Genomic DNA, 26,132 nt, shown 5'->3' with positions numbered 1-26,132 from the left:
GAGAGTCATGGGGGGGAGAGAGAGAGAGAGAGAGAGAGAGTCACGGGAGAGAGAGAGAGAGAAGAGGGCTTTGGCTCCTCTTTTTATATGGTTTTGGCTCCCCCTGGGCCTGTCCTATGCAAATTGGGCTTAGGCAGGAGCGTTGTTTGTTTTACCTGAGGTTCTCACTCCGGTCCTCGGACCTTCCTTTGTTCTATTTTCACGGGCTTTCCCTTCCAGGTCTTTTAGCCACCGCCGTCTTGGACTCCTTTTCCCTATTCTACCTACCTAACATTCCCCCCTCAAGAGATGGGAGGCCCAATTCTTTGGGAATAGGGGCATCGAGGTCTCTCTGGCTACTTCCTGCTGAACTGGGACGGCGAGGGGCATTGGGCCTCCCCCTCTTGCTAGTCTCAGGCCTCATAGTCCTTATAGCGGTGTCCATCTAAGGGTGACTGAGGTTTTCCGTGGTTGGCTGTAGTTTTATCTTTGTTGAACTGGCGCTGCATGTCGTAGCTTGACCTGGGCAGAGACAAGACAGGTTAGACAATTGACAGTACATGGAACAGTCATTATGTATGGCATCAGTATGGCATGACAAGGACTAGTAGGGGCGTTAGCCAATTTTAAATTTACATCACCAGGATGGCTCAAGTCTCTCTTTGTTCAGAGATCAGAAGAACTATCTCCTGTCTGTTTTGGAGTACAATCTCTGCCAAGCTGTGTTGGCTCTTTAGAGCTGTCTTGAGAAATCTTATCCCCAGAGACCAGATTTTGGGGTTGTTTATTAGAAGGGCACTCATTTGTAGTTCTGAATAGGTATCTGAGATCTCCCAGGGGCTCACAGGTGTATTGAGTGTCCTCTTCTGTTTTCTTCCATGGCTTGACTCGTGAGTAGTGAATCCAGGAGTCATGTCTTGGCACTTTGACCGCTGTGGGAGTAGAAAGTATTACAGGGTAGGGGCCCTTCCATGTGGGCTGGAGTTGAGCCTTTGGGGACCCATCTTTCCAGACTTTAATTAGGACTGGAGTCCCTGGAGCATATAGTGGCGAGTCTTTAGAGTCTTTTGGGTCCTGGTTCATACCCCACAAGCATATATCCTGTTGGAGTTGCCCAAAGGCCATGGTATGAGACTGGAGGGTCTGTACCTCTGGATCTAGGAAGAGGTCATTGACATAAACAAAAGGTCTTCTATCATGATTGCAATAGCTGCAAGATTTCAAAGGCAGGGGGGCCAGCAATGGGCTGTTGGATCAAGTCTCTTGGATAAGTAAGCTACAGGCTGGGGCTCAGATCCCAACCTTTGAGTTAACACTCCCAAGGCTATTCCCTCTCTTTCATGGACATAAAGTTGGAATGCTTTTTTTGGATCTGGCAACCTCAAGGCAGGTGCCTGAGTTAAGGCCTGTTTTAGTGTAGCCTCTGCCTCCTTTTGAGGAGTTCCCCACATTAGTGGGATTGAATCAGCTCGTCCCTTTAAGCTTTTATATAAGGGCTAGGCAATTAGACCATAGTTGGGTATCCAGATTCTACAGTACTCAGTTAACCCCAGGAAAGCTCGCAATTATTTTCGAGTCTTGGGGGAGGGCAACTGGAGGATTCCTTGTACCCGATCAGAGGACAGCCTCCTGGACCCATGTGTAATCTGAACTCCCAGGTAAGTGACCTTTGTCTTGACCATCTGTGCCTTAGCATGGGAGACTTTATATCCCCTTTCTGCCAAAAAGTTTAAAACCTGAATTGCCTGTTGTTGGGCACTTTTTTCATCTGGAGAGCAGATTAGTAGGTCATCTACATATTGTAATATTTTCCCATTAGCTCCCAGGTCCAGATCTAGGAGATCCCGGCTAAGGGCCTGTCCAAACAAGTGGGGGCTATCTCTGAACCCCTGAGGTAATACTGTCCAAGTCATCTGTTGGTGTTTTTCTCCTGGGGCCTCCCACTCAAAGGCAAAAAGATATTGGGATTCTTTAGCCAGTGGTATGCAAAAAAATGCATCTTTGAGATCCAAGACTGTAAACCACGTGGCACTGGGTGGGATTTCTCCCAAGATTACATAGGGATTGGGTACCGTGGGATGGAGGGGGACTACAGCTTCATTTATGATCCGGAGATCTTGAACCATTCGCCAGGTTCCATCCTTTTTCTTTACTGAGAGGATTGGGGTGTTACATGGTGAACTGGTGGGGACCAATAGCCCACAAGCAAGGAATTTATTTTTTAAAAGCTGTAGTCCCTCCTGTGCCTCTCTTTTGAGAGGATATTGTTTCCGGTTAGGAAACCGAGTGGGATCTCGGAGGACAATAATGACAGGTTCAGCTTGGTGGGCTTGTCCAGGAATCCCCTGATCCCACACCTGGGGGTTAATTTTGTCTTCCCATAGTCTTTGTTCTCTCTTTATTGGAGAAGGTGTAATGGGTTATTCAGTAGTAACCAGAAGCTGTAGGGCCCTAGGGGCTGAAAAGCTTCCCACCACAAGGGTGGTCCCCAGTTTAGTGAGTATGTCTCTTCCCATTAAGGGAGTTGCACCCTTGGCTCCAGACCTGTGATGGTTATCTGTGACAGGCGGGCTGGCTGAAGCGGGCCGCTTCAGTTGTGAGGGAAGGCTTGGTGCTTGACCTTGAGGCTCTTGGGTCCCCAGGGCAGAGTGCCGCCCAATGTCCCAATTGATGGCATTTGTGGCAAGCTGTTCTAGGAGACTTGTCACACTTAGGACACTCTTTGGCCCAATGCCCCGCCTGTCTACAGATTAGGCATTTCCCTTGTGCCTTGTCATTCAAGGGCTTGTGGGGTGTGCCATAGGGCTTCCCTGGAGGGCGGCCAGCATCTGGGCATGCCTTGTCTCTTTCCTTCTCTCCCTTTCCTGGGCCTTGGCCTCCTTCTCCTGTTCTCTGTTATAAAAGGTATTGGTGGCTGTCTGGATCATCTCATCTAGAGAGGCAGCAGAGTCCTGCTGCTGTAGCTGTTGTAACTTAATTCTGATATCTGATGCACATTGGGACAGGAATTTGTCCTTTAGAATCACCTGTCCCTCATAAAGAGTCTAAGTCCAAATTGGTAAACTTTTGGAGGGCCTCTTTTAGCCTTTCTTGAAAGGCAATGGGGTTCTCATTGGACTCCTGAGTTATTGCTGAGACCCGGGCATAGCTGATTACTTTTTGCTGGGCTGCTTTCAGTCCTGCCTTTATACAGATTAGAAAATGATCCCTTTCCCAAATGTGCTCAGGGTCATTATAATTCCAGTTAGGATCAGAGGAGGGGACTGCAGTTTCCCCTACTGGGTATCTATCGCTTGACATGTGAAGCCCTGTTGCATACCTCCTGGCTTCCTTTAAGACCCTAGTATGTTCAGGGTCATCTAGTTATCAGGGATGCATCTCAAGGGCGTCTGCCGGGAAGTGGATTGGTTATTTCCCATCTGAAAAAGAGTCATGTTAGGGAGGAAAAGGAAAAGAAAAAAACGAATAGGCTTTTTGAAGCTTATCCTACCCAGTACTGTGGCAACCTGAGAGCAAGGCATCCCCGGGTCAGGATGCAGATCTCCAGGCAGGCTGAGGCGTGACAGCCTCCTAGAGATCGAATCCCCGGGCAGGTCGAGGCGTGACGGCCTCCCGAGAATTGGGCCCCTGGGCAGGTCGAGGCGTGACGACCTCCTGGGACCCTTGGGACTAGCGGATCCCTGAAAGGCTGAGGCGTGACAACCTTTCAAGGACCAGATCCCTAGGCAGGTCAAGACGTGATGACCTCCTGGGACCCCCGGGCTGGAGTTTGGGCGTCCCCAAGGTCTCCAGCCTGACCAGTGCTAGGTAGGACTAAGGGGTTGGATATTATACAGTTCTTCCCTCCCAAGGCCAGCTATTTTCTGGTTATCCCTCTAGTAGATTGTAGAGGCAACATTGTGGGCCCGGATGTGGCTGAGGAAAGGAGCATGAAACAGGAAGGAAGGGGGGCAGAGCACAACCTTTGGAAGAATGACAGCACCAGAGCATAACGTAAACTGATTAAAGTCAATTGGGTCCAATCCAGCAAACTTTAATCCGCAATCTGTAAGCCAGTGGCTGGGATGACCCTCCCACTCATTAGCATATGAATTCGCCCCTCTCGCAAAACTTAGTTAGGCCACATTCCATGGCCGGTACCCTGTAGAATGGGCGCTTCTCTCTGAATCATAGCAAATCCACCTCCCACTTATCGCTTTGTCTCTCACTGAATGTTTGCAATAAGACCTCAAAGCCTGAGCCGGGCATCCTGGGTTTTGGTCGGGCTCGCGTCCTGGGAGAAAGAGCTGAAGGAAAAGAGGAAAAAGCAGTGGGAAAACGTGCCAAGGAATCCCCTTCATAGCCTACTGGAAAATTTGCTAGATATCTGACCGGTGCTCAGTTTTCATTGGCCTGATTTTTGGCACAAAGAGTAAGGACAGAAGAACCCCCACCGGCTTGGGTAACAGCTACTGGGGCTCAGCAGATAGTGCCTTTGGGACTTACTTGAAGAGTAACCTCTCCAGAGTCCCTCAATTGCGCCCACTGCCGCCTGCCTGTTCGCGGGGGGTTCAAGGAAAGGAGAAACGAGAGATTGTAATTGTTAGGCATGTCCTTCCAGCCATAGGAGCGAGGACCTCGTACCTTAACCGGAGGTCTTCTGGAATCTGAGGCTGAGCTGCGTGGGCTTTCTGCTGAGTTTGTTTTTCGCTGCCCCGGTTTCCAGCATGATGGGCCTTCCCCTGCGCTGGATTTTCTTCGAGTTCTGCTTCTACCGCAGGAGCTTCGCTGAGTTGGGCTCCTGCTGCGCTTGGCATCTTCCGCGTGGAGGTTGTTTCAGCCAGCTTAAACCCGAGTCACAGCACCATAGATGTCACGCGAGTGTATGTTCCTCAGTTCTTTGTCTCGTCACAACAAAAATTTGGAGTGATGGACATTAAAGCACCTTGGCGGGTCACAGCTCTTGGAGAACAGACCGTGCGTGTTATAGCTCTTAAATAAATCAGTGTTACAGCTCAGTGTTACAGCTCTATTTATTTAGATAATAGCAGGAAAATCCATCTTTGAGGCGTGAGGGCACGTCGATCCAAAGACGCGAAGAGAAGATCGCCCCATCGAAGAATTGTTTTATCCCAGAATGGAATTGAATGCATGTTTTTGTAAGTAGTGGAATTGCTTTTCACCAAACATGTTAACAAGAGCACAGTCCTTTTTCTGTAGGCTTTATGGTAGAGACGTTACCCTATTGGTACAGACCTTAAGGACAGAAAGGAAAATGGGCGTTGCTAAAAAATTTAAGTTTTCTTGTCAGCTGGTAATTTTAATGCTGTAGAATTAATATTTCCTGTCTGATGAAGTAAAACTTGATATTTAAAGATGTTTTTGTGTTTGATTTTTATGTCACTCAAAGAAATTATGAGTCTGATTTTTTTTAATGTGTAATTTTCCAGGATAATGAGGCATTTTAACTTGCTAAAGTGCCCTGCTTACAGAGCAATGTCAGTATTCAAAATAGTTGTGTAGTGCCCTAAGGACTGATGAACCTACTGAGATTCCTTACTGAGAAGTATCCTAGACATTGGGGAAAAATGGATATAGAGAGTTAAATATTGGCATCAATATCTGTGTAGGCAAACAGAGTGACCATTATATTTACTTCAATGGGTGCTTACAACAGGGTTAGACACTAGCATCTTTTATTGAAAACCAAGATGCTAGAGCTATTCTTTTGTTTGTGGAAAAAATGCTTTGTAAGCCTTAATTTTTGAAAGGAAAAAGGAACCCACTATTCTTATCAACTTGTACATTTTGAGTTGGGATTTTAGCCCTTTTTTTGTTGTTTACAGCTCACTTGCAGAGGAGGTTTTCATCTTAAACAAAACACTCAAGACTCTATAGAGTTATTTTTTGAAGTTAATCTATATAAATAAAGATTCTAGAGTTATTAAAATATAGTAAAAAGACATTCGTGGTTCCCAGTATGCCTCTAGATGAGAGTCTATCAAAAATTTTTTAAAAGAAAATATATGCTCACTTACAATATGAGGCCTCTTAATAGTCTAGCTAGAATGAATTGGGTGGTTTTTGGCTGCAAGTATGTCAACTCCAAGTAGAAATCTACTGGTTAGAAGTTCACAGTTAAGTGAATATGGGAAAATGAAAATTTTATTGAGTGAATGAAATTATTTGTTAGGCAAAATCAGTTGACCCTGGAGCAACAGTGGGGGTTGGGGGTGCCAGTCCTCAGGGATGTCAAAAAAATCTATATGTAATTTTACAGTTGGCTCTCTGTATCTATGGGCTTGCTTTCCTGGTGGCTCAGATGGTAAAGAATCTGCCTGCAGTGTGGGAGACCTGGGTTTGATCCCTGGGTTGGAAAGATTCCCTGGAGGAGGTCATGGCAATCCACTTCAGTATTCTTGCCTGGAGAATCCTTATGGACAGAGGAGCTTGGTGGGCTACAGTCTTTGCGGGGTTGCCAAGAGTCAGAAACGATTGAGCAACTAAGAAACAGCACTCTATGGTTCTGCATCCTCAGGTTCAACTGACTCTGTTATACAGTACTGTGGTATGCATTTATTGAAAAAAATCTGTGCATAATTACACTCATGTAGTTTAAACCTGTGTTGTTCAAGAATCATCTGTACTGGAAAATATGAGACCTATGGGCCAAGTCTTTAAAAGACGTTTTAGGTGGATTAAGTATTTCCTGTGAAATAGGTCAGACATGGATTAAATGTGTTGTTAAACCAGGTTCATTTGCCCCATGTGTGCAGTAGGCCAAAATGTTTGCAACAGACTCAAAGGTTTGCAGTAGAGAAAGAGTTTATTCAGGAGGCAGTCAGGTGAGGAGATAAGAGAACAGAGATCAGATTCGCTTCCCTGAAGGTAAGGGGTTTGCAGTCTTTATGGAATAAAGAAGCAGGGTGGTATTAGGCATAGGCAAAGGTAGGGAAAAGCTGAAGTAATCAGTATTCTTTGTAGGTGTATCTAAGTTACATGCTGCTTCTTGAGATGCATGTTCAAAACTGGAGGCATTTAGCATGATCTGAGGGTGGATTTTTGAGCCCTCTGACATCATTTGTTGGACACTTGCATAGGCCCAGTTTTAGTGTCAGTGGTCCCGACCAAAAATCTTAGCCAGCTTAAACTGAATAAGAGCTGACTCCAAGTTTCTGAAAAGTGGCATAAGCCCCTGATACTGTAGGGACACATTCAGCAGAGGTATATCTGTAGGGGGTGTTTAAAAGAGTTAGAAGAAATAATTAAGATGAGTTTGATCGATGGAAGCAGATTCCAAGCAGAGGGGTTTTTAATAAGCTGTTCCCTTAGTTGCTGTTCTGTAAGACAAGCTCAGAAATTTGTTTTAGTCATCAGTTTGTTTATCTATGGGAGAGTTTCAAATGATTGACCATTTCAAGAGTAATAGTCAGTCACTTTACCATATTCTCTGTGGCAGATTGTATTTTCTGAATGTAGTTGTAACAATATTTTCCTTCTCATATGTTCTTTTAATGTGACCTTGATTATTCTCTCATCCTGAGGTGGCATTTTATGCCCCCTTCCCTTGAATTTGGGTGATCTTGTGATTCACTTGTGAGCAATAAGGTGTGGTCTGAAAAGGTGAACTCCCTATCCAACTCAACAAAATACTGGTCTTGAAGTCTTTAGCAGCTTTTAAGCTGTATAGCCTGAGATTGCCGTGCTGTCCCAGACTGCCTCATGTGGACAGACTACAGGACTCCAACAGCAGGAGCTGGGACTGTTCAGCTAAAACTGCTTGTTAGAGCTCTTCCAAATTCCTAACTCTGAGATACAGTGAGAGAAAATAAAAATGATTATTGTTGTTTTAAGACATTAAGTTTTAGTGTGATTTTGTTACATAGCAGTAGATAATCAGAACACTGCTTTCCCTGAATCTGCTACTGTATACTGAAATTTATCAGTATACAGTATTTATCTCTATACAGTATTTAGATGTACAGTCAGTGGTATATCCCACTGATTTGTTCTGGGATCTGATCTTTAACTTTATTTTGGTCTTTTACCTCTGATACATAAAACTTTTTTCTTCTCTTCTTTCCTGTACCCATTTAGAAAAGCCATTCCATCTCTTAACTATTTAGTAGAGTGTGTTTTGGTAATTGAAACTGTCATGTTTGTTGGAAAGTGCCCATGATGTGTTTATTAGGTTTTAAGGACACATGAACATCTTTAGAAAGCCTTTTGTTCTAGTCTTTTGTTCTTTAATTTTAGTTACTATGATATTTGACCTTCTATTAGTTTTCCAGGGTTGCTGTAACAAAGTACTACAAATTGGGTGGCTTAAAACGACAGAAATTTATTGTCTAACAGTTCTGGAGGTTAGAAGTCTAAAATCCATGGTCTGTCTGAAACCTGTAAGGGAGTCTTTCCTTGCCTCTTACTAATTTTTTCTTACCATTTTTGGTATTCCTTTGCTTGTAGCTCCAATGTGTAACTCCAGTTTTGCTTTTGTTATCAGGTGTAGTTCTCCCTGTGTATCTCTGTCTGCAAATGCATCTCCTCTTATAAGGACACCAGTGATGTTGAATTAGAGACCCATTTTGCTCCAGTGTTATATCATTTACCTTCACTAATTATACTTCAGTGACCCTGTTTCCAAATAAGTCACATTCCAAAATCCTAGGGGTTAGGATTTCAACATGTCTTTTTAGGAGGAACACAATTCAATCCATAACAGGCTTTGAGAGAGATGGATATAATTATGTTTTAAGTGTTTACACATTTTTACTCCAGCCTCCCTGGTAGCTCAGATGGTAAAGAATCTGCCTGCAATACAGGAGACCTGGGTTTGATCCCTGGGTCGGAAAGATCCCCTGGCGAAGGGAATGGCAACCCACTCCAGTATCCTTGCCTGGAGAATTCCATTGACAGACCATGGGGTCACAAAGAGTTGGCCACGACTGAGTGACTAACACTTTCACTTTTCACTCCAAATTAGATGTGAATGGGGTTTTTAATCGTGACCTTGAAGAAGCTCTGTTCTCTGCATTTTAGGTCCTCCTCCCTCTAGCATACACACATAGTACACATAAAATTTGATAGTAGTTTTTTACTGTTAGACTTACTGACCCTTTTGAGAATCTGATAAAAGCAGTGGATTTTTTCCTCTAGAATAATGTAGAGATATATGCATGGGGTTGCACACCTGTACACACACATATATAAACACACTCAGAAAAATATTTTTCATGAAACTAAGTGTCCCTTGGATACCCGCCTTCATGCAATCCTGTTCATGAACTTCTGGATTAGAAAGATATTAATTCCTAGCAGTTACAGATACCTAATCTTTTATTGGAAAGTGAATGAAATAGAAAAACAATAAGGAAGAAGCAGAAGTATGTATATGGGATATCCTCATGGTCATCATTGTAACTCAGTGTAGCTTTTGGGGGAATTTTCATACTTAGGTAATATTTACTATGTGCTTAGTCTCTTTTCTGCTTCCAATCCCATTCCTTTAGCCATGTAATACTTCTACGTAGAAAAGAATAGGTACTTTTAGACCTCTTACTTAAAGCCCATGTGCCACAACTATTGAGCCTGTGCTCTACACAGATTATAAACAAACTTTGTATCTTCCACAGTGTTGGGGTTAGCTCTTGACCTCTTTACATTCTGTGTTGTGTTTTGATTATCGTATCAAGATTTTTTTGAACATGGTAGTGGTCTAGGGTTTCTGAGTCTATGACTGGATTGTATACTCCATACTCTTCATTTGTAGTCTTTTTTCCAAAACAGTCTTGCCCAGGCTTCAGCCCTGAACAACTTAATGGACTTCCCTTTTAAAAATAAAGATATTTTTAGTCTATCTGAAAAAAGGTTATCAATCATGTCTTTGTTTTGCACTTAGTTTGTGGCTTATCTGTATAAATGAAGCCTGGCATTCATTTATTGTTTTGTTTTTTTTTAAAATGTAACAATCGAGTATTTACTGTCCATTTTAGTGATATGCAAGTTAACTCTAGTAGTAGTGGAATCATAGGCAATGAATATTTAGACTCCTGGTACAGTTGATACCATTGATACCTTTCTTAGTTCATTTTTCAGAATGTGAAATATTCAGAATATTTATTTAGAAATAACAGGTTGGCAGACTATGACCTACTAACTATCTTCCTGTTTTTGTGAATAAAGTTTTATTGGAACACAACCATGTCTATTTGCTTACTGGTCATGGCTGATTTTGTGCCACAAATGGCAGAATTGAGTAGTTGCTACTAAGATTGTATGGCCCACACACCGAAAATATTTATTACTTGACCCTTTACAGAAAACCTGTGCCAACTCTCGGTTTAAAATATTTTGGAATTAATTCCCCCCTTTTAAGAATATTTGAAGTTTTTTTTGTTGTGGTTTTGTTTTTCAGTCATAGAATCTAAGGGATATTAAAAGGCCATTTAGCTCAGCATTCTATTTACTGCTGCTTGAGTTTCCTTCAGTACTCCTGCCAAGTTGTCCTCCAGCTTAGAGGTGTAGGATGATGTGACAAAACAGCATTGGATGTGACTGTGTTAAGCACAGAATTGTCCCTGACTGGGAGTCAATCAGTGACTCCCCATGAAAAGGTAGATGAAGTAGATTATTCTTTGTTTTCCCAACTGTCTCCATTGGTAGGTTATTTACTTTGGGTTAGTTACATGTTAGAGGCACAAAGGAGTCAGTTCTTAAGAGGAAGACAGCTAAACAGATCCTACTTTAGGTGGAAATTTTTAGGAAGCTGGAATGAATGGACATTGTCTAGAGACTTTTGTATTCAGTGCTTAGTTTTTCTAAACAAATCTATAGCAGCTAAAACTTAGGACTACAACTATCTTTTGTCAGCTTTTACTGTTTGTGTTCAGTAAATACTGGTACAGAAAAAACATACAGGTAGAGCCAATCTCACTGCAGACCTTCACTGTAGTATTTGGTACTTTTGTGTACTTGATTCCTTGGTGAGCATGATGAATGTAGAGGTCCTCTCAGGAGATGGGAGAGAGGGGTATCTGATCCAAAGATCAACCTTATCCTGATGGGGGAAGAATTTCTCACATTCCATTTAGGAAATCCAGCCTGTTAAAATCTCGTTAAACAGCAGTTTCGCAGTTAAAGCACCTTCTGGTTTTTAACCTAGTAGGTTTTCCATCTAATAAAGAAATGGAGGGCTTCCCTGTTAGTTCAGTGGTAAAGAATCTGCCCACCAGTGCAGGAGACACAGGTTCGATCCCTGGTCTGGGAAGATCCCACATGCTGCGGAGCAGCTAAGCCCTGTGCGCCACAACTGTTGAGCCTGTGCTCTGCAACAAGAGAAGCCACTGCAGTGAGAAGCCCACACACTGCACCTAGAGAGTAGCCCCCGCTTGCTGTGACTAGAGAAAGACTCACATAGCGGCTGGAACCAAAATAGATGAAAGTGTGCACGGACAAAAATACATGGAAAAAAGGAAACGCTCAGGTAATAAAGGTTACCACAAGAAAGGTAAATCCTGTGTATCTTAACACAATGATACTCTTCTATTTTCACTTTAAAAAGATTTTTCATACTGTTTTTTCCTCTTAGATGAAAGGGAGTTTGTAAATTGTTAGAGGACAAAAGATAATGGAGACTGGCTAATTGATGGGAAAATACACCCTTTCAAATTTTTTTTGGTACCTTCTGATTTTTCTGTTTTACAAAAATAGTGGTTTTTAAAAATACATAACACATGCACTGGATATATAGTGAGAAACAAATGTCCATAATTTCTCTTCCTGAGCTATCCAGTTCTCCCTCCCAGAGGCAATTGTTATTATCAAGTTTTGGGCTTTTTTTGCTAGAAAAATCTATTTATTTGTAAACATATGCATTCATTTTTCATTCTTTTTCCATAAAAGGTGGTATATTATACAGTATATTACATCTTGGCCTTTAAAATTAATCATGAATCTGTGTTTCACATCAATATAAGCTGAACCACCTCTTCCCTTTTTTAGTCCTCAGGTTTAGTTTAAACCTTCTAAAATCATTAATTTCCTTCCCAGAATTAAAAAATGAGTTTATGTGCATGTGACTGTAATAGTATATAATCCAGAGATAAATTAGCTCTGAGTTGGGCTTCCCTGATGGCACAGAGGGTAAAGCATCTGCCTGCAATGCAGGAGACCTGGGTTCGATCCCTGAGCCGGGAAGATCCCATGGAGAAGGAAATGGCAACCCACTGCAGTATTCTTGCTTGGAGAATCCCATGGATGGAGGAGCCTGGTAGGCTACAGTCCACCGGGTTGCAAAGAGTCGGACATGACTGAGCGATTTCACTTGCACTTTTACTTTGGTAATAATTTTTTTTTCCTAGTCTAAAAATTATACTCATAAGTAAATGATTATTTGCAGGAAAAAAAAGATAAATTAACGTTTTTTAGACTGAAATATTATAGATCAGACTGATTGTTGAGGGACTATACTGAGAAATCATTGCCAAAGAAGTAGAGGAAAGATGAATACAAAAATGTAATTATGTGCTCAGCCTTAATCCTTACACAAACGCTATGAAGTGAAGGGTGGGAGGTATATATGCTGTCTATATGTTTTTAGAGATGAGGAAACTGCAGAAACAAACAGATAAGTAAGCTCACCCCCAAGATAAATGGGTGCACCTGAATTCCAACCCAACCCTGCCAGACTCAGGTCCTTACTGCATCATGGCATTGGGCTGCCCGAAAGGATTGTTCCACAAAGTGAGCCTAACTTACTTATCAGGAAACAGTTTATAACAGGACCAGATTCAGTAGAATACTGAAAATGGCCTCACCAGAGACTTAGTTTTTTAATAGCTTTTGTAGGGGAGGAAAAACTTTTCTTCTGTCCCTTTAAGCTCTATGACTGAGGCTTACAAATCAAAATGACAAAAGACAGAGTAATAGAAAAGGCATATGTATGGTTTTTAAACTTGCATAAGGGCATCACAGAAAAGTGAAGACCCAAAAAGACGTGGTTTTCACCTTGAGACTTGAGAGCTTATATACTGTGTTAAAAAGGGTTATAAATTATGGAGAAGTGACTAGACACAAAGGAATTTGGACTTTAGGGGCAATATATTGTGGGAAGGTAAATATGTGGGAAAACTAATAGAAGATACAGGTTACTTTAGTAAAGTTTTTGGTGCTAACTTTCAGTCTTTATCGCCATAGAACTCACTCAGAGAGTCCTCATTATGGCAGCCCTCACTTCTTGGAAGTTTCTGCTTTTAATCAAATGAGGGAAGGTCTGAGAAGAATTCTTTCTGCTTATGTTAAATCTCACTTCCTTCAGCTCAAAGTAATCCATGTGCCATTAGTAAAAATTTGGGAGTACAAATATCTGAGCCCATGCCCCGTTACACAAAACTCACTGTTTTTCAAAGGTAGTTAAGTGTAGTATGTGGTATTTATATATATTTATATATAGGTGTAGGTATTTGTATATATTGTTACAGGTGTTTGTAGAAACATGTTTGAATTTTGTTATCAATCTTAAGCAAGACCTTATGCTCTCAGAGCTTCTTGTCTGCCTTACCTGATTACCTCTACTACCCTGAAGGTTTTTTTTTTTTTTAATTTATTCCAATAAATAATTATATCTAGGAAAAGTCTTTCAGTGTAGACTTGGAGATAAATCCACTAGCCTTTGGTAAGTGTTTACTCCTTAACCCTAGCATGTAGTCCTTTTATTTAAACTGATGGTGGTAATAATTAAGTCCACCTCGGTGGCCTGTGAGTCAGATTCTGGGTTTGACAGTAGACCTTGTCCTTTCTCGTTCTCTTTGTTGGCTGCCTCTGGAAATGGCCTTCAGGGAAATACTGGTAAAGTCTACAGCCTTTGAGTTTTAACTGTTGATAAGAGCCTACCTGCATTGAGAAAGAAAAATTATTAAGAAGGCTTGTAGGAAATTGTATCTGAAAGCATGAGAGATACAGTTTTTTGTGCTTAATCTCTCCTTTTCCTGTCTTGCCTTTATTATTTATTTTTCTTATCACTGGTGAGTCTTCTATAAAACTTTACTTCAAGCCCATGGATCCGCCTTGTTCCTTTCTCTCACCATATCCTTATCTCCAAGAACTGTTCATATTTGTCTTTCTGCTTAGCAAGTATCTGAAACAACTACTTGAAATGTGTTAAAATTTTAATTTGAGTTGTTCTTAGCTTTAATATAGGCAAAGGAACTTCCATTTCTTGGCACTAAAAAGCTACTTTTTGTGGGCAGATTTTTACGGTTTTCTTGGTTTTGTAATACCCCAATCTCTCATTTTGATTGTTTTGTCTATTTAAATAACTCTTTTTTTACAAGTTGAAAATGAGAGAAAACTTATCTAATTATTTTATCTTAACTAAGTTTCTAAAAGTAATGAGACAACATGATTGGCTTTTCATTAATATTAGGACTTTTATTAAGAGATTACAGTTATTTTACAAAGGTGCGGTTTATGTTGATTGGGTGGGTGCTGTCTTAGAATTATCTGTGGTTTCTCTGTGTCCGTTTCAGGCTCTTTTTGCCCATGAGACCTGCATGTTCTCCATTTATGAATAAGGGAACAGGTTCAGAGTAGTAGTTTTGTCTTAGGATCTCATGGCTTCAAAGTGGCAGAGCCTGAACTTGAGCTTCTAGCAAGTGAATGTATCTTAGTTTCAGTAGTTTTGTAATATGTTCTCTTAATGTAAGTTTATATGCATAATATAAAACCCAGTAGCAAAACCCACTTTAGCAAGAAAGCCTTGAAAGTAATTGTAATATTTGGTACCCATCATTTTGCTGGTCTTGCAAAAGATTTCTGCCTCTTTAACTTTTGAACCATAGGATAAGGTACTTTCTGAAGAAGATACCCAACTGCCACTGCTTGGTGGTTTTCTTAAGACAGCTCAAGAACAGTGAAAATAAATATGAGTCATGTTTCCCTGCTTCTCTGCCCTGGCACATGGAAATAATACTGCTGCTTTTCTCATTCTTGCAGTGCTTCAGATAGTTTTCAATGGATCATAGGAGCATTAGATATCTTTTCATTTAAGTAAAATCACACAGTAAGAATCTAAACTGCATGTTCTGGAAGGATTGGCAGCATTTCTCTCCTGGTTTCTGCTTTTCTGGTAGTTTTTGGCCATACTGACAGGACTCCGTGGAAAATGTGATCAGTCTAGACTTGGCTTAAAAAAATTCTCATTTGTACTGGCTTTGCCAGTAAGTTAATAGGGTAAAGTGTATTGGTGGGTGGGGGAATCAAGAATACCTGGAGACAGAGTGTAAAAATACTTGGTGCTTGTAAAGTTTGTGGTTGCATTGTGATAAAGTTGGGGAATTGTGGAAATCTGTTCTTTCTTCCATGAAGAAAACCCTAAAGATAAAATCATGTGCAGATAGTTTTAAGCTAAATACCTGAAACTGATAAGCAGTTTCATTTTATAGCTCTCTTAGTCTTTATACTCTTAAGGACAGAATATTAAGTTTGGTAAAAATTTTTGTTATTTGATGTTAACAAACTGGCTGTTTAGGCTTTACAGGGAGGGCGTCCTCCCTGATGGATAAGGAAGGAAGTCCTTAGATGGGTTTTTTTTAGGGTTGAGCCAAGCATGTATTCAGGCTATAAATGCTCAGTGATTAAGGGGAAAATTTGCTTAGTATCTTTTTCTGTCTTAAATGCACGTGCACACCTCTGGAAAACTTTTTGGTGCCTGGTATCTGGTAGGTGATTAATAAATGTTTGTTGAACAGATATTTACATAGGGAGGAATTGAAGCTCAGTGAATTAGATAACTTGTTCTAGGTCATGTGCTCAGGACACTGTGTTTAACATATATTTAGTACGTAGTTGTTATTAGTATTTACCAGATTTGTTAGGTGTATTGATGCAGAATTATTCTTCATTTCTCCCCTATGACAACTTTAGTGCTCTATGGTTTTAATTAGATTTGGGGTTGGCAAAGTCTTGAAATAGTCTTTTTATTTATTTATTTATTATCTTTTTTATTTTTTAAATTATGAAGATGTGATAACACATTTGCAGGAGACTTGGAAAATACAGAAAACAGTTACATATAGCTTCACTATATATTACAATTATTTTTTTAAGTAGATAAATTAAGATTTTTAGTTGGAGTTTCAATATCAGACTCTCAAAAATTAATAGAACAAATAGACAGGAAAGTAGAAGGATATAATAGACTTGAAAAGCACTGTGAACTAATTCAACATGATTAAGATTTATACAATTTTCACACAACAGGATACAAATTCTGTTCAAGTTCCCATAGACTATAAACCAGGAAACACTGGAACTAAACAAGGAATCTAAAACAAGGTGCAAAAATTTCATGATCTAGAGGTATTGAAATCATACAGAGTCTGTTCTCTTATCACTGTGAAATTATGTTAGAAATCAATGTCAAAAGATAGTTGAAAATAACCTACATGTTTTCAAGTGCAGTTTGACATTTACCCAGAGAAATCTTTGATTTAACCATTGAAAACTTCAATAAAATTAAAAGACTGGAAAAAACAGAGGGTGATTGCAGAGAAGAAGAAAGCACTTAAATGAGAAATTAATATCAAGGCCATTTAAAAAACCCCATTGTATTTGGAAATTTAATGTCTTCTTTTAAATGATGTATGTATCTAAGAAACCATTACAAGGAAAAGTAGAAAATATTTTTAACAATAAAAATGAAAAGAGAGTTTATCAATATTTGTTGCATGCAGCTGAAGCTGCTCATTGCAACTAAATACAATGTAGAATCTTGAATAAAATATGAAAACAAATAGTGGACACTAGCATAAAATTTTGTCAAATTTGAACAAAATCTGTACCTTAGTTAATACTGTATCATGTTTCCTGTTTTGTTTTGTTTTTTACAACACAACATTTCTTTATGTTTTCAGAATTGCATTAGAAATTTCAAGCCTCATTCAAATTTAAAAAAAATCACTAAAATAATAACTGGACTAGAGACTTCTAGCAGTAATGCTAGATGCCAGAATGAATCCACTGTATCAAAAGTTTTGAGTGAATATAAATTAGAAATCTGGCATTCTATTCCTACTTAGATAAGTGGAACCAAAATGTCATTAATTTTTTAGGTAAGTGAAAATTTAAAGTTTTCTATACTATATACATTTATACATACTCTCTCTTTTTATATGTATACAAAAGCTTGTCTACACTTGATAAAAACTGGAGAAAGAACAACAAAAAAAGATAGGGAAATTGGAAAGCATAAAGTAAATGAAATGGGAGTACTGAATACGAAATAGGAAAAGTGAAACAAACTAGATAAAAGTAAAAGATCATCATATAGTCCAGTTGTTTTTAAACATGGCAGCTCATTAGAATCACATCTGGAGCTTTGGAGAAAAAAATTACCTGTGGCATTTGTATTTAAAAAAAAAAATTCCAAGGTAATTCTAATGTGCATCTGGGTTTTAAAAAGTAATTACAGGTTTTTCTGTTAAATGGTAGTTTTAGTGATATAGAATCCAGTTATTTTCTGTTGACCAGTCAGGGTACAGTGTTATTAAAATGAATGATAGTAACATAATCTCGGAAGTAAAACATGTTTATCAGTTTTCACAATCAATAGCCAGACAAAAAATAAAAGATCATTACAATTGCAAGCCATAAAGGACACATGATTAACATGATTATCATGATTAACATGATTAACAATGTAAAATAATTACATACAGTTGGGGGGTTAAATAGAGTGATGTGGTAAGTGGAAGTACATGCATGCAAATTTTTCATCCACCCAGTTAGTCTGTGTGTCTTGGTTGATGCATTTAATCCATTTACATTTAAAGATAATTATTGCTGTGTGTGATCCTATTACCATTTTCATTTGTTTGGAGTCTATTTTTTGTAGGTCTTTTCCTTCTCTTGTGTTTCTTGCCTTAAGAATTTCCTTTAGCATTTGTTTTATGGGTGGTTTGGTGGTAACTTTTGCTTGTCTGTAAAGCTTTTGATTTCTCCATCAAATCTGAACTAGAGTCTAGCTGAGTGTTCTTGTTTGTAGGTTCTTCCCTTGCATCACTTAAAATATATTGTGCCATTCCCTTTTCTATTGAGAAATCAGTTATATAACCTTGTAGGAGTTTTCTTGTATGTTGTCATTGTCTCCTTGTGAATTTTAATAGTTTATCTTTGACTTTTGTCAGTTTTATTACTGTGTGTCTCAGTGTATTCCTTCTTGGGTTAATCCTTCCTTGGGGCTCTCTGTGCTTCCTGGGCTTGGTTGACTAACATCTGAAGCAAGTGAAGATCTCCTTTGTGCTTCATTATCTCTTCAGGCCTTTGCCATTTTTCTTTTCTTCTTACTGAATTTGTAGCTCTTCATATATTCTGGGTAGTAATTGCATTATGCGTGCTACTACAAATATCTTTTACCTGATTTGCCTTTTCTCTCTATTAATAGTGTTGTGAGATGAACTCAGTTTTAGTGGTTTCCAGTTTGTCAACATTTTTCCTTTTTGATTAGTACTATTTGTGTCCTATTTAATAAATGTTTCCCTAACCCAATTGTGGAGATGTTCTGTGTCATATTCTAGTCTGCCTTTCACATTTGGATGTATAGTCTTTCTGGAATTCATTTTTGTGCGTGGTATGATATACGGTAGTCTTTGCTTCTTATCCCAGTGACATATTTCTGTAGCTTTATAATACATCTTAATACATGATAATGTAAGTCCTCCAGCTTGTTGTTCTTATTGCTTGTCTTGGCTACTCTTGGCCCTTTGCATTTCTGTATCATTTTAGAATCTTACTTTCTATACCTAAACAAAAACAGCTTAAACTTTGGTTAATGTGTTTATACACATATTTCTATTTATTTAAGTATTGTTTAACTTCTCTCAATATTTTTTAGTTTTCAGTTAGTATCTTTCACATTTACTTCTAATTTTTGGTATTTTCAAAAATAATTCATTAAGATAAAAACTCAAATAATATAAAATTGATCATTTTAAATTGAAAAATTCAATAACATTTATTCCATTCAATGTTGTGCAGCTACTGCCTTTGTCTAGTTTCTAAACATTTCTGTCTCTCCAAAGTAAAGCTCCTTAAGTAGTTTTCCCCCATGGCCCACTCTTTTCACCCTTCAACCCCTGCCAACTGCTAGTGTGCATTCTGTCTTTATGGATTATCTATTCTGGTGATTTCATGTAAATGAAATCCTATAGTATGTGGTCTTCTATATCTGGCTTTTTAAACTTAGTATGTTTTTGAGATTCATCCTCATTGTGTAGTACATGTCAGTATACTTCATTCCTTTTTATGAATGAATAATATACACAGAGTAGTATATATACACAGCGTATATTCCGTGATTTGTTGATCCATTCATTTGTTGATAGATTCTTGGGCTGTTTATATTTTTGGGCTGTTGTGAACACTGCTACTGTAAACAAGTGTATACAGGTACTTTTTTGAGTACCTGTTTGCAGTTCTTTTGGGGTATATATCTAGGAGTGCCATCACTTCATGGCAAATAGATGAGGAAACAATGGAAACAGTGACACATTTTATTTTCTTGGGCTCCGAAACCACTGTGAATGGTGACTGCCCCTATGAAATTAAAAGACTTGCTCCTTGGAAGAAAGACAACAACAAACCTAGACAGCATATTAAAAAGCAGAGATATTATTTTGCCTACAATGGCCTGTGTAGTGAAAGCTCTGGTTTTTCCAGTAGTCATGTACAGATGTAAGAGCTGGACAATAAAAAAGGCTGAGAGGAGAAGAATTGATGCCTTCAAACTGTGGTGCTGGAGAAGACTCTTGAGAGTCCCTTGGACAGCGAGGAGATCTAACCTGTCAGTCCTAAAGGAAATCAGTCCTGAATATTCTGATGTTGAAGCTGAAACTCCAATACTTTGGCCACCTGATGTGAAGAACTGACTCATTGGAAAAGACCCTGATCCTGGGAAAGATTGAAGGCAGGAGGAGAAGGGGACAACAGAGGATGAGATGGTTGGATGGCATCACGATGCAATGGACGTGTTTTAGTAGGCTCCAGGAGTTGGTGATAGACAGGGATGCCTGGCGTGCTGCAGTCCATTGGGTCACAAAGAGTCGGACACGACTGAGCAACTAAACAACAACAACCTAGGAGTGGAATTGCAGAGTCATGATAATTATGTGTTTAACTTTTTGAGAAACTGCCAAGCTTTCCTATCATCAGCCGAATCATTTTTCTTTCTCTTCAGCAGTGTACATGAGTTCCAGTTTCTCTGTATCCTTATCAATTGCTAGTTGATATATTCCATAATTTTTTGGGCTTTTATATGGTATTATAAGTGGTATAGTTTGTTTTTTTTTTACTTTGTTTCCTGTATTTTGCTGGTGTATAGAGATACATTTGTTTTGTATTTTTTTTTCACTATATAAACCTTATAACTGGTGACCTTCTTAAATTCACTTGGTAATTCTGATAGTTACTTATGTACTGATTGAATTTTCTACCCACATTTGCATTTATGACTTCCAGTGCTTTCTTATTCTCTATTCCTTTTTCATAGTAGTTTATTATTTGATGGATGGGCAGTATTCTTGTTGAATGACTTACAGAGTATTAGAATTTAAATTTTCTTTAAATTTTTTACTTCTTTAGTGTTCTTTGTGATTGATTCTGTTGCTTTTCATTTTGGTCCTTCTTAATTTTCTTAAATATCTGATGATCCTTAGTTATCCATATTTATGAAGGACTAGAATGGTTGATTTTGGTAGCTGATACTGGCTTCCTCCCAGTTTTCTGAAGTCTGTTTTTCCAAGAGAGCTTTCTCTCCAAGTGGAATTACTGAGAGCTCTGTATGAATTTGTTTTAAGGGCCAGCAGCATTCAGATAGCCTGGGGACCTAAAATTTATTTCTGGGGATCAGTGCTCTGAAGACTTCTTTTGTTTTGGTTGTTTTTGTTTTATTTCTCTCAATGCCCCATCTTCCCTACCTCCATTTGTGGATGTTTAGAGCAACTTCAAGCTCAGCCCTCCTCCTCTTTCATCCCTAGTGCCTGTGCTGGGTGTTCTCAGCAAAGTAAAACTGTGGGGAGTGGCTCTGCTTTTCTCTGAGCAACCTTTAGTTACCTTGATTACTGTATGCTTTAATTTAGCTTCTTGATCCTGAATTTGGGGTTTTCTCTTTAGAGGATTGAGATAGCTCTTACCTCATTTTTGTCCTTTCCTATGTTTGTTTTGCTTAGGTTTTATTTCTTCTGCTGTGACTTCTCTATCATTTTAGCCTCATTTATTTATTTTTTTCCTGTCTTCTTTTCTTACTGTTTATTGATCGGTTTTCAGATTGTAATAAATTTATTTTTTTATAATTGTGAAAAATTTAGGGGTAAAATACATGTATCTATTCCTTAGCTTAAATAAAACACAAATACAGTTGAAGCTCCTCATTATCTTCTCTGATTGTGTGACACTCTTTCTAATGTACCCATAAAGATTATCATGTGTATGCATTTCACAGTAAATGGCATTCTTTTGAATATGTTTGAACCTTGAATAGTGACATACTGCATGAATCTTTCTGCATCTTGGTTTTTCCACTTACCCATAGTTCTTTTATTTGTTCGTTCTCTTAGCATACTCACTCTGTTTTCTCCTGTTTCAGTGGAATTTGGGTAAGGAAGATAACTCAGCCGATATATTTCTTACTAGGACTTTTTTTAAAAGGGAGACTTAAGTATCTTTTGGATATGTTGTCACTACAGACATATAAAAGAAAGGACTTGGTGTTACCTCTTGTTTCAACTGGTGATGATGGGTGAATATGACACCTCACCATGTTACACAAGCTGAGCAATTGCCTTGCTGCTGACCTCTATTTGGTGTTATAAATACTTGTGGAGACAGAGAAATACCATTCATTCGTGTTTGGAGTTTAACTGAGGTTTAAGTGAAGATTTCGGTTCCTATTGCTGAAGGAATTTTTAGAGGTCACTTGGTACAAGCTATGTTAAAGAAACCCAGGCCCAGAGAATGTGAGTGACTTGATTGAGGTGATCCAGGGAAAAAAACACAGGATTTAGAAGCTAGTGTTGCAGTTCATTGTACTTTCTACCTTACTAAAATGAACCAAAAGTTAATGTTCCCTGTTAACATTCATCTTGGATTTTTGCCTGTCCTTTAAGATACTTGAATACCAAGAGATTTTAGTAGATAAAAATTAGCATAGATCTTTGAACTGATACTTATTTGTCATGTTTTCTTTAGGATCAGAATGGTTTCCATCCCAGAATACTATGAAGGCAAGAATGTCCTCCTCACTGGAGCTACTGGCTTCCTAGGGAAGGTACTTCTGGAAAAGTTGCTGAGGTCTTGTCCTAAGGTGAATTCCGTGTATGTTTTGGTGAGGCAGAAAGCTGGACAGACACCCCAGGAGCGAGTAGAAGAAGTCATTAGTTGCAAGGTAAGTATGGAAAGTAATCATTAAGAAGAGAGAAAATAGTGTGTTTGTGTGTATATGATTATAATCATCAACAGCCTAGTATCCTGAAAAAAATTAGTAGAAAGTCCTGTAAGAATGGCGGTAAACTGAGTATGAGTCCTGATCAGTAGGAGATAAAAGCTTTCCTCCATGATAAAATTGTATAACAACTTCTAAAGTACCTTTATGTTATATGTTTAATGTGTTTTTAGAATATTTGAGGCAAGTTATCTGTAATTACTAGATGCTTTAAATAGTTTTCAGAATAATAATACTTAAAAGTTAGTTTCTAATTCTTACTGTGCTGTAAGACACAATACTTTGACAACAGTTAAAATTTTGTAAGCACTAATTGCTCCCCATGAAAGTATTAGGAAGTGGCAAAATCACATACTCCTCTGACTAATAATATGATGATAGAAGGGTCGTATAGAATACAGAGTATGTTACACATTTAAACCTTTAGAAAAACATAATGGAGATGAGCTGGAGTAAAATTATTTCATGGTTATAAGCTTTTGAATTTTCTCAAAATGAATGAATTTATCTGACATTTATTGTTAATAACTTTGGTATCAGTTCAGTTCAGTTCAGTCGCTCAGTCGTGTCCGACTCTTTGCGACGCCATGAATTGCAGCACTCCAGGCCTCCCTGTCCATCACCAACTCCTGGAGTTGACTCAAACTTATGTCCATCGAGTCGGTGATGCCATCCAGCCATCTCATCCTCTGTCGTCTCCTTCTCCTCCTGCCCCCAATCCCTCCCAGCATCAGGGTCTTTTCCAATGAGTCAGCTCTTTGCATGAGGTGGCCAGAGTATTGGAGTTTCAGCTTCAGCATCAGTCCTTCCAATGAACACCCAGGACTGATCTCCTTTAGGATGGATTGGTTGGATCTCCTTGCAGTCCAAGGGACTCTCAAGAGTCTTCTCCAACACCATAGTTCAAAAGCAGTATAGTAGCTATGTAATTTATTAGTTACTAGGTAGGTATTTGGTAACTTTCAACCTTCTAGGGCAGCTGTGACCTACATTAAAAAAAAAAAAAGACCAAAACCAGAAACATCTGAGTTACTCTGAGCATTCAAAGAATTGCTAAGAAGTATCAAAAGATATGATTAATTCTAGATTAACAGCTGTCTTAGAGTTAATAAATAAGTAATTTATTAGAAATAATTTGTAGTCCATTCTGGTTTGATCTTTCAGTAGAAATCCATAGTTAATAGTGGCTGACCTTTATTGAGTGCTTACCTTGTGCCAGGCGCTATGTGCAAAACATTCTGTGTATGTATTTAATTATTACAGCAACTTTATAAGGTAAGTGTTGGTGTTATTCCCATTCTACAAGGTCATATAGTTAGTGTTAGAGCCAGTGTTTGTGAACTCTTAATGACTGGACCTTAGAGCTCATGCTCTGGTAGGGACAAATGTTGCTATATCCCACTTTGCTGATATGGACAGTGAGTCTCAGAAGTTGTCATTTTATCTGCAGTTGTGTAGCTAATAGATGTTGGATATAATGTAGATGACTTGATAACAAATTCCTTTCTACTTTATAGCATTATTTCCTCAGTGGATAAGAAAGTAAGGCAAAGATGATGGAAGCCTTTGTGATTCAATGGGAAAAGTAATCTTGAGAGTTGGATACTTTACTAGTAAATGTTGTAGCTGGTACACGCTGAGTGAAATAGCTTAATTTCCCAAAGGCGATGGCAAAAAACTTGGTGCCTTCTTTACAAAAATTAAAAGAAAAGATGGCAAAAGCAAGAAAGAAATGGGTGAAGACCAGAGAAAAACAGAGTTAACAACAGCAGGAATAAGAGTCAGTTTATGGAATAGGGCAGTAATGGGAAGCTTATCTCCTAGGTGAGATAAAGTATGATAAAGTGAAAGTCGCTCAGTCATGTCCGACTCCTGGCAATCCCATGAACTATACAGTCCATGGAATTCTCCAGGCCAGAATACTGGAGTGGGTACCCTTTTCCTTCTCTAGGGGATCTTCCCAACCCAGGGATCGAACCCAGGTCTCCCGCATTGCAGGTGGATTCTTTACCAACTGAGCCACAAGGAAGTCCAAGAATACTGGAGTGGGTAGTCTAGCCCTTCTCCAGGGGATCTTCCTGATCCAGGAATTGAACCAGGGTCCTTGCATTGCAGGTGGATTCTTTACTGATTGAGCTATCAGGGAAGCCCAAAGTATGATAACAGAAGATCAATTAAAAGAAAAGATACACCATACAGAGTAAGACCTGTACAGAAGTGTGGGAGCGTTTAAATACAACTTTTAATTTTCTTAAAATTACAGCATTGCAATAAAATACAATCACCAATATTCACTACAATGACTTAGGATAAATTAATAAAAGGTTAAATTACTAGTATATTTAGAATTTTTCTTTACCAAGGTGTTATATTGTTTGGGAATGATTTCCATTCAAATATAATTTTGATTCAGAAGGATAAACTTCTTTCTTTTGTGAAGCATTCATGTTTTTCTTGTTTGTATTTTCCTTTTATTCATTAAGAGGTACTTCTATACCCACAGGGTTTTAATAGTGAGGTGTAAATTAATACTAGTTTTTCCTTTTAAAAATAAATTAGTTGAAACTATTGGTAAGATATTAAAGAATAAAAATAATATTTACTTTTATCCTAGTGTTTATTAAGTTTGTCTCCACATGAAAACTTTAAATAGTCCTTGCTTCAACTAGAAAAACTTCTTTTCCCTTAATTAGTTTTAAAAAACAAATCTAGCTCTTTGAGGGCTCCTCAGTGACTATATAGCTCACAAGGGTAGTTATACTCTACTGATATTCTCCCCATTGCCACAGACTCCCATGCACTTGTGTTCTTTCCCTTTGTCCTTCCTTCCATTAAGATATATGAGTCCTACTATACACTAGAGGCTGTTTAGGTTATTAGAGATTTGTTGTGTTGTTCAGTCTCTTGAGTTGTGTCCAACTCATTGTGACCCCATGAACTGTAGCACACCAGGCTGCTCTGTTCTCCACTATCTCTCGGAGTTTGCCCAAATCCATGTCCATAGAGTTAGTGATGATATCTAACCATCTCATCCTTTGCTACCCCCTTCTCCTTCTGCCTTTAGCCTTTCTCAGCATAGTGTTTTCAGCATAGAAGGTCAGCTCTTCACATCAAGCGGACAAAGTATTGGAGCTTCAGCTTCAGCATCAGTCCTTCCAATGAATATTCAGGATTGATTTCCTTTAGGATTGACTGGTTTGATCTCCTTGCAGTCCAAGGGACTCTCAAGAGTCTTCTACATTACCGCAATTTGAAAGTATTGGTTCTTTGGCACTCAGCCTTCTTTATGGTCCAACTCTCACATCCATACATGACTACTGAAGAAACCATAGCTTTGACTATATGGACCATTTTTGGGCGAAGTGATGTCTCTGTGTTTTAATACACTGTCTAGGTTTGTCATAGCTTTTCTTCTAGGGAGCAAGCGTCTTAATTTCATGGCTAGATTCTGTACCGACAATAAAAAAAGATGTGAGTTAATGCTAAAGTATTTACCACCATAAAACCTAGCTACATAATAACTATGATTGAAGAATCTGCCTTCTTAAAGTGTGGTAGGTTCGAAGTTCATTTTCAGTTTCTTTGTGAGAGCTGAGATTGTCATTTTATAATTATGTCATTTTAAATTATATATAAATGTCATTTAAATTATATATATATATAATTATATATATAAATGTCA

The 26,132-nt window shown here is 38.7% G+C and overlaps 1 protein-coding gene across 3 annotated transcripts in view; it reads left to right on the top strand.

The window, feature by feature from the left end:
• The window catches only part of FAR1 (fatty acyl-CoA reductase 1), a 74,899-nt gene that overhangs the window by 12,709 nt on the left and 36,058 nt on the right, over positions 1-26,132 (top strand). For all 3 annotated transcript variants that reach the window (XM_043902593.1, XM_043902585.1, XM_043902603.1), the window contains one exon: positions 22,198-22,393. In XM_043902593.1, coding sequence (XP_043758528.1) covers positions 22,198-22,393 — 196 coding nt within the window. The remainder of the gene's footprint in view (positions 1-22,197; positions 22,394-26,132) is intronic.

This window comes from Cervus elaphus, chromosome 1 (genome assembly GCF_910594005.1).
Source record: "Cervus elaphus chromosome 1, mCerEla1.1, whole genome shotgun sequence".
NCBI classification, from domain to species: domain Eukaryota; kingdom Metazoa; phylum Chordata; class Mammalia; order Artiodactyla; family Cervidae; genus Cervus; species Cervus elaphus.
The sequence above is the reverse complement of the archived record's forward strand: the minus strand, read 5'-3'. Positions and strand labels throughout refer to the sequence as shown.